Consider the following 8,717-nt stretch of genomic DNA (forward strand, 5'->3'; position numbering starts at 1 on the left):
CGTCTATCGAAAGATTTTTCTATTCTCATAAATTATAATTATAAAAAAAAAAAATTAGAAGTCACGGAAACTTTTTGGAAAAAATTTAGAATATCACCATAAAATTTAGATAATTTTCATTTTTGACAATTAATGTTTGCATTTTTGTGACTTCAGTCATTTATGTTATTAAATTTCGAACTTTATCAGGTAATTTTCAGTTTTTGATAATTTTAATAATTTTTCATCGAGAGTAACATAATAGTTTTTGACACAAATGTTTGCTTAATGGTTGATATTGTTAAATTAAAAATTGTTGAAAGCAAAGTGTATCGGGATTTAATTAATAGTAATGATAAATTTAAATATTATGATGCATGTAGAAATTATATAATTTGAATAGGTTTTCCATGAATTTAACATTAACTTGATATAGTGAAAGTCTACTATAATATACTACAAACAACTATTTAAGTCACGGGTTTAACGATGATTGATTTTTTTAAAATAAAATAAAAAATCATATGAGACCGTTTCATGTTTCAATTTTTGCTAGACGGATTTTCGACACGGTCTGGTTCGTGAATTTTTTTGTTTTTTATGCTAAAAATATTATTTTTCACTATGAATATCATCGAGAATACCAAATTGATGTGATAAAAAAATAGAACAAAAAATTGATAATTAATCCAAAATTAGACATCATACATCAAATGATCCTAAGATGGCACCTTACGTATCTGCAAAGCGTAAAGATATTCATATTATAAATCTTACTAGAACCGCGCGTTTTTTTATCTAAGAGTAGGTCTTTTGTGAGACAGTCTCACGAATCTTATCTGTGAGACGGGTCAACCCTACCGATATTCACAATAAAAAGTAATATTCTTAGCATAAAAAGTAATACTTTTTCATGGATGACTCAAATAAGAGACCGTCTCACAGATAAAATTCGTGAGATCGTCTCACAAGAGACCTACTCTTTATCTAAAGCTTGTGATTTGGTTTTTGATGCAGCGAGTTGGGGAAAACAATTCTTAATTGTTGGTACAAAAAATAAAGCATTCAATTCAGTAGCATCGGCTGCAATAAAGGCCTGGTGTCATTGTGTTAATAAAAAATGGCTCGGCCTTATATTAATGAATTGTTCCACCACATAAACGAGACTTCATAAATTCAGGCACTTGAGAATGGAACAAAAAAAGGGAAGACGCGAAAAGAGATATCAGTTACAATACTTTTGATACATAAATATTACCTTATATTAGTATATGATTATATGCATACATTTATGAGCACAATTTTACTCATCAAAGACCTATAAAATTTTGCTCCATAAACAAGTACATGAAACAACATATCCCATGCGGACCAGACCGCAGCTACAAAACGAATCAAGTCGTGTTCGAGCTTGATTTTCGTTCTAGATCCTCCAACTCGTAACTCAGAAAAACACCCGCCCGGCGAACCCCAGAATCCCCCTCCGGCCCTTCACCGGCCGTGTCTTTCACACCATTGCCGCAAAGCACAAACTTGCTACCAAAACATGTGAAATATAACAAGTTGAGAACTCCTAGAGATGCAACGAAAAAATAGTAGTACTCAAGCTTATTCTTGTCAAGGTCATTGCCCCCTAGCCACGGCATGTCTCCTCTGCCATTTGTGACATAATGTATCACATTCACGAGTAATGAACTTAAATAGCTTGCAATCGACAGGCTAAGGAAAAAGATCGAACCCGCGACACTTCTCATAGTCTCCGGCATCTGTACGGTGAAAAATTCCATTATTGCGACCGCCGCAAACGCCTCGGTTAGGCCTGAAAGTATGAACTGAGGCAGCAGTGCAGTTACATGTAGAGGTGAATCCAATTTGTCGTATCTTAGAGCTAGTTCTTTTCGTTCTTTCTCGACGATTCCAGCGACGACCATGCACAGAATGGACATGATGATCCCTGTTGTAATCCTTTGCTGCATAGTCATTCTCAAGTCCTTTTTCTTCAAGATTTTCTTGAATTTCTTGACATATATTTGCTCGTATATGAAAATCCAAATCGAGAGTGCGATCATGGACGATATCCCCATCCAGGCTGGTGGGATTACGAAGCTTTTCCCCAACATTCTGTTCATCTGGATGGATTGGAGGATTCCGAATGTGCTCTGCTGATCCATCACAACGAAGCACCCAACGCCCGATACCCAGACGGGAGCGATCCCGAATAAGCACTTCAGATTCTCAACTTGTTGCACACTGCACAGTTTCCAGCCATTTTTGGGCATATTTCTTGCATCCACTTCACTTGGATCAGTTATCACTGCTGCCTTATCCAGGTACTTGAATCTATTCACCTTGATCGTTTTACTCGACTCGGGCTTGGCTTCCGATGAACCATCATAGAACCCTATCCCATCTCCTGAATTCAAGTCAATATTTCGTTTCCGATATGCTGCCACCATGACCTTAGCCATGTCCACAAAAACCGTCCCCTGCGGCGTTTTGTAAATGTAAGTGTGCGTCCCTACCAAGAAAATCGTGATCGAGACCGCAAGACAGCCCGTGGGGATAGCATAGCCTATCATCCAGCTGATGTTCGTCTGGACGTAGATAACACCCGTTAGAGCTATGATCAATGCGATCGTGAATGAAAAGTACCACCAGTTGAAGAAGCTCTCAAGCTGGGTTCGCCCCTTCTCCGTTTTCGTATCGAATTGATCAGCGCCAAAGGCAATGTTACATGGCCTGATCCCACCGGCACCCAATGCCACAAGCCCGAGTCCTGTGAACAGAAAGGCAAGCTGCCATTTTTCGGGCTCGATACATTTCAAATATTCCCCCTCGATGCATGGTGGTGGCCTGAGTTCAGGTATTCCAGCAGTTATCGTAACAGCTCCCATTCCCTGATCACAAGAAAACACACACATTTAACGCTGATAAATTATCCAATCTCCCCCTTCAACCAACCCAAAGAAATAGCATAAATTTATCACTTATCTCCAAAAAACTACGTTATATACATATATTCAGCGCCATTTTGCAAGAATTATCGCTAAAGAAACTCTAATAATGGAAAGATCGATACCATACCAGCAACGTGAAAATGGTTCCGAACAGGAGAGTAAGAAACCGCCCCAAATACACATCGGAAACAATGGCGCCGGCTATCGACGACAGGTTCGTCGAGCCAGACCATATCATCACCGTGTTTACCAAAAATATCCCGCTCAAATTGTACTTGGTTCGTAGATACACCGTTATGTTGGATACCAGGCTTATCGAAGCCAGCTTCTCGAACGATTCATTTCCTTTCAAGAATCCAATCCACACAACACACACAAAATCCATCAAAAATCTTAATAAAACATCATACAAAATTTTGAAATAAGCACATAATCTAAATAATTTTATCTACCAAGAATGTATTTGATGGCTCTCCATCCACCGCGTTTCTTGGATTGGGATTCGGACGAAGAAGAAAGGGTCCGTCGGGTAGGGGGAGAATGGCTACCATTCTCCATTGCTCTCCCTTTTTTCTTTTTTTCTTCCCCTTCTTTGTCTTCAATATCTTTTCATTGCTTCCATTTTGTTATTTGGATGTGGAGGAAGAGAAAACAATACATATGACTTGTTAATATTGAAAAACTTGTAATTCGGAGAGTACGTTAATGTTTAAGAAGTTGGTTAGTTGCATGCCTCACATCTTGATTTGTTAGGTAATTTCATCAAATTTCACAAGTTGTTTTACATAAATAAACAGAAAATATCGAGATTGTGTATATAAGTTAATGACAAAAACTTGTGTGAGACGGTCTCACGGGTCGTATTTTGTGAGACCGATCTTTTATTTGAGTCATCTATGAAAAAATACTACTTTTTATGCTAAGAGTATTACTTTTTATTGTGAATATCGTGAGAGTTGACACGTCTCACAGATAAAGATTCGTGAGATCTACTCACAAGAGACCTACTCTCAGTTAATTGCATGGTATACATATTTTTTCTATTTCTATCACCGATGTTCCAAACAGATGACACATATGAACAATATATATGAAATTTTTGTAAGAAGGAAATAAAATATTTAAAATTATAGTTTCAAATTGAAAATAACCGATTAAACTGAATTGGACAAGTCGTGTTGAAATTAAGAATATGGGAATATTCCACTCTTGCAATTTGAGCACTAGAAAATGGAAGTATTCATTTAGGTTGCATTTTATTTTTGTGAAAGAATATGTAAAAACAATTAAGGTTAATTAGTTTTTGACCAACAAAATTAAATTTGAGCTAAGTTGGAAATATGCATTTTTTTCTAGAACAAACTTGTTTGGACATAGATTTATGGAGAAGAATAAAATGATCAATTTGATCTAATTTTTTTTTTTAAAATCTTATTTTAATTCAAATTAATCGATATATAATTGCACATTTCTGGTCATGCATTTCAAATATAAATTTACAATATCTCTACTTCATTAGATTTGCTTAGACAAAAACTTATGTGAGACGGTCTCACGGATCGTATTTTGTGAGACGGATCTCTTATTTGTATCATCCATGAAAAAGTATTACTTTTTATGCTAAGAATATTACTTTTTATTGTGAACATCGGTATGGTTGACTCGTCTCAGAGATAAAGATTCGTAAGACTATCTCATAAGAGACCTGCTATTGCTTATTATCTTTCGTCTTATTCACATATCATATGTACATAATGTCCAATGGGAGACCAACGCAATATTTATTCATTTTCAGGCACAAAAAATCAGGGAAAGAGGATTAAAAAAACTCAAAATGATCCTATAGAAACCTTGCTATGATTCCAATGAAGCTCCACTTTGTCTTTTTTCGTTTAAGTATCATGAACTTTGATTCTTTGACATTCCTATCTTGCATGAAAAAATCTCTCAGTGGCAAATATAATTAATGCTTCGATTTTTTTAAAAAAGTTTGTTGTTTTGTTAGGCAGCAATTTGAGAGAATAATCTTCTGGGAATATCAGATGCAGCAAGAGCACAAGTATGCTATAAATACAGTAATTTAGTTTTACGATTTTGGCGTAAGAGAGATTGAGAAAATGATCGAAATGGCAACAGGTTTGTGGGTGGCATTGGCTATCGGTGTTGTGCCATTAGCAGGGTGCCTGTTTTGGTACTGGAATGATATCTGGTATGCTCTGCCGCATCGCTTTCTCCGTTCTGGAGGCGGCGGGGAGCTCCCTCCTGGCTATATGGGGATACCATTTCTCGGAGACATGCTGGCGTTTCTTTGGTACTTCAAAATTGTTCGTAGGCCTGATGTTTACATCACTTCTAAACTGCGAAAGTAAGGACTTTTTAGATAAGTCACTTGCTTTTTAAAGCTGTTGCAATGCTTGAAAATTCTTGTTAGCAAGTTTACTTAAATGTCTTTGATGTTGAATGCTTAGGTATGGAGACGGTGGAATCTATAGGACGCATCTCTTCGGATCACCATCCATCATAGTTTCCACCCCATCGGCGAACAAATTTGTATTGCAAAAGGATTCTAACTTCACAGCAGAGTGGCCGACCCCGGAAATAGTAGGGGTCACCTCACTTGTATCAGTACAAGGAGATTCACATGCTAGAGTCCGAAGCTTTGTAGTGAGGTGCATCAATCAACCTGATGCACTCCGTCGGATCGCCCTTATGGTCCAACCCCGCATAACTTCTTCCCTCGAATTGTGGGCTAAGAAGGGTAGGATTGTTGTTCATAAGGAAGTCAAGAAGGTATATATTATGATCCTTTCAGCTTAGGAACAATTTGTTTTTGGCATAATATAGTGCGATCAATCAAACCATGAAACCACCTTAAACTTTTTTCTCTGCAGGTAACATTTGAAAACATTGGCAAGTTTTTTGCCGGATTCGAGCCCGGTCCTGTTTTGGATACCCTTGATGATTTATTCAAGGGCTTGATGAACGGGATTAGATCCCAACCAATCAATCTTCCAGGAACTGCATTTCACCACGCTCTCCAGGTCATTAACTTTGTTTCCTCAAAGCTATTTTATCAAGGAAGTTTTACTAGTACTTTTGAAAGTCTTGTATGAGACTAAGCATTCATTTGCTAAAATAGTCTCTCAATGGCAGTGTCGAAATAAAGCCATGGCGATATTCAGAGAAGAGATGGAGAAGAGAAGAAAGAATGCTTCGAACGCGAAAGACGATCTAATGGAAGGGCTGATGCAAATGAAAGACGAGGAGGGGAAGCACTTGAGTGACATCGAGATTCTTGATAATATTGTTAGCCTTGTTGTAGCTGGCTATGCATCCACTTCTCTGTCTATTATGTGGGCTTTTTATTATCTTGCCAAGTATCCAAATGTTCTTGAAAAGCTTCAGGTAAAATGATCACAAAAAATTCAATATCCAATGCTTGTTTATCTTGATAATCTCCTCATTAGATGGTATCCTGCTAAATTCAGGAAGAACATATACCAATAAGCAAGAGGCTAGACGGAGAATTTATCACGTATGACGACGTTTCAAAATGCGAGTATACCAGCAAGGTACACATAGTATGAATTAGAACACAATCTCTTCATGCTGAAAACTTTGTTCTTGTATTCTGCAAACAGGTGGTGGAAGAGGTACTTAGAATGGCCAACATTTCTGCATTTATTTTCCGCACTGCTAAGGACGACGTCGAATACAAAGGTAAAACAATTTAATTGTCGTTGCAGTTCGATATAAGATAGCATCAAAGTCCTATAATTGCCCACAGAGCCAACCTAAAACAAGAAACACAGCTTCTCTTCTAAAAAAAGTAGTATGAATTTCAATTAAAAAGCATATTGTTTGAATAATCTATCACGAAACAGGATATAAAATTCCGAAAGGTTGGAGGGTCATATGCTGGGTCAGGTATATTCATGAAAATCCAGAAAATTTCGAGGATCCAAGGTGCTTCAACCCCGATAGATGGAATGTAAGCAGAATTCGAAATGACATACATATCAAACAATCAGCTTCTCATTTACTAAAGTCTAGTTAAACCATTTCTACTCAGGAACCCGCGAAGCCGGGGACGTTTTTAGTGTTCGGAGGAGGACCTAGGATTTGCCCCGGAAACATGCTAGCACGATTACAAGTTTCTATCATAATCCATTACCTGGTTGTAGGATACAGGTAATAACGCTAGCTGCTGTTTCCGAAATTCGACTACGTCGATTCGACTCATCCGGTTTTTTAACTATCAATGTCATGATAAAATGTATAACATGAGCTTTCATTTTTCAACCCCAGATGGAAACTGGTGAATCCTGATGCTGGGATGACATATCTTTCCCATCCAAAGCCAGCGGATGATGTTGAAATTGATATCACCAAAATTTAAGGATATGCAGGATATAGTTGCCTGCTTTTCTTGTCTTGTTTCTTGCATGTTTCAATTTAGTTCTACTTCTATCTGAGTATCTGTGTGTGTGCATGCATGTGTCAGATCAAAGGAAAATTGTAATTGTGTGAGTGATAGGTTAATTTGGATTATTCGTTACACCTATTTCTCTATTTAAGATTTAGTCAAATGTTTCATCGACATATATGTCAACTTTCATAAAAATATAAGTGACTCACATAATCTAATAGTATTAGAATACGGGGAGAAACACTATCAGTATACCATAGACTAACCCGATTAATTCGAACCTCACAGTAGGACAGTTATCCAATTGGGACGTATTGTATATGTCTCATAACCCCAAATACATTGAGTTATACATTGAGGTAGTTGGATTTGGTATGTCAGCAACGTATTTTCCGTGGATGATAATCGTCTTTTATGTGGATACATTAGGTATTGTGTACTTGTGGATATTTAAGTATTTCTTTATGAAATATAATTCTTAAGATATGCCGTTGATGTTAGAAGATGATCAATAATAGTTTTCACTATATAAAACCGAGATAAAGGTAAGTGGACTTATATATGTGTTTTTAAAACAATGATGTTTTTGTTTTTGAAAACTCGATTGTACACTACTCGTTTTCATACGCGGACAGTTGAGGTTGTCAGAGACACTTTAAGAACACTAATAATAAATATCTGGAGGATAAAAGTATTGTACGAAAATCCTGCATATCTTCATATTAAATTTATTGTCTACCCTAATTTTAGGAAAATTGTTTGAAAAAGAATGATAAATGCAATTAATTTTGGAATAGGTTTCCAACTTTAAAGAAAACCTGGCTCTCACACTGGTCTTCGAAGCCAGGATTGTGCATCTCCAGGATCAATTTTCCTGGCATTTATAAAATAATCATTCGTGCTCCCGGGTTCGGGGCGTGACATTACCCAAATAATAATTGAAATAAATGTATGTATTATGAAGTTTAAGTTTACCACGTGGTTTTTTTACTAGTTTAATTTAATAAACCATGGCTATATATATATATATACAATTTGTACAAACATTTTAGTAACATGCGTATATAATTTGTAGTGCATTAGTTTATATCTTAATAAAATTTTAGTATGAATTAATGTATAATGATATTATAATTTCTTGCTAATTTAATATAAACTACAATCTTTTAATTAAGGACCGACTGAATTTTCTTTTGATTCGGTGAAGCTGTACGATGAACAAGTAGTCTGTCTTTTTATCTTATTCAGATTTTTTTGTTTTAATGTAACATAGAGATATTGAAATCGCTAATAGTATCCTCTATTTTTTCTTATTGTCTCACAGATACATACTAACAGCAGAAAAATCTATC

General features: G+C 36.2%; 2 protein-coding genes across 2 annotated transcripts; one reads left to right on the forward strand and one right to left on the reverse strand.

Moving 5' to 3' along the window:
• Positions 1-1,198: 1,198 nt before the first annotated feature.
• LOC140819412 (protein NRT1/ PTR FAMILY 2.8-like) lies at positions 1,199-3,618 on the reverse strand. The gene is made up of 3 exons (XM_073179494.1): positions 3,389-3,618; positions 3,064-3,281; positions 1,199-2,876 (listed from the first exon to the last, which is right to left on the reverse strand). The coding sequence occupies exons 1-3, from the start codon at positions 3,492-3,494 to the stop codon at positions 1,374-1,376; spliced, it is 1,827 nt and encodes a 608-aa protein (XP_073035595.1). The 5' UTR covers positions 3,495-3,618; the 3' UTR covers positions 1,199-1,373.
• Positions 2,711-7,490, forward strand: LOC140819416 (ent-kaurenoic acid oxidase 1-like). The gene is made up of 10 exons (XM_073179499.1): positions 2,711-2,842; positions 4,946-5,301; positions 5,405-5,726; positions 5,828-5,977; positions 6,090-6,341; positions 6,425-6,508; positions 6,578-6,656; positions 6,821-6,927; positions 7,009-7,127; positions 7,245-7,490. Exons 2-10 carry the CDS (start codon positions 5,054-5,056, stop codon positions 7,333-7,335), a joined length of 1,452 nt encoding a protein of 483 aa, XP_073035600.1. The 5' UTR covers positions 2,711-2,842; positions 4,946-5,053; the 3' UTR covers positions 7,336-7,490.
• Positions 7,491-8,717: the final 1,227 nt, after the last annotated feature.

The sequence above is a fragment of the Primulina eburnea genome, chromosome 18 (genome assembly GCF_022965805.1).
Source record: "Primulina eburnea isolate SZY01 chromosome 18, ASM2296580v1, whole genome shotgun sequence".
NCBI lineage: Eukaryota > Viridiplantae > Streptophyta > Magnoliopsida > Lamiales > Gesneriaceae > Primulina > Primulina eburnea.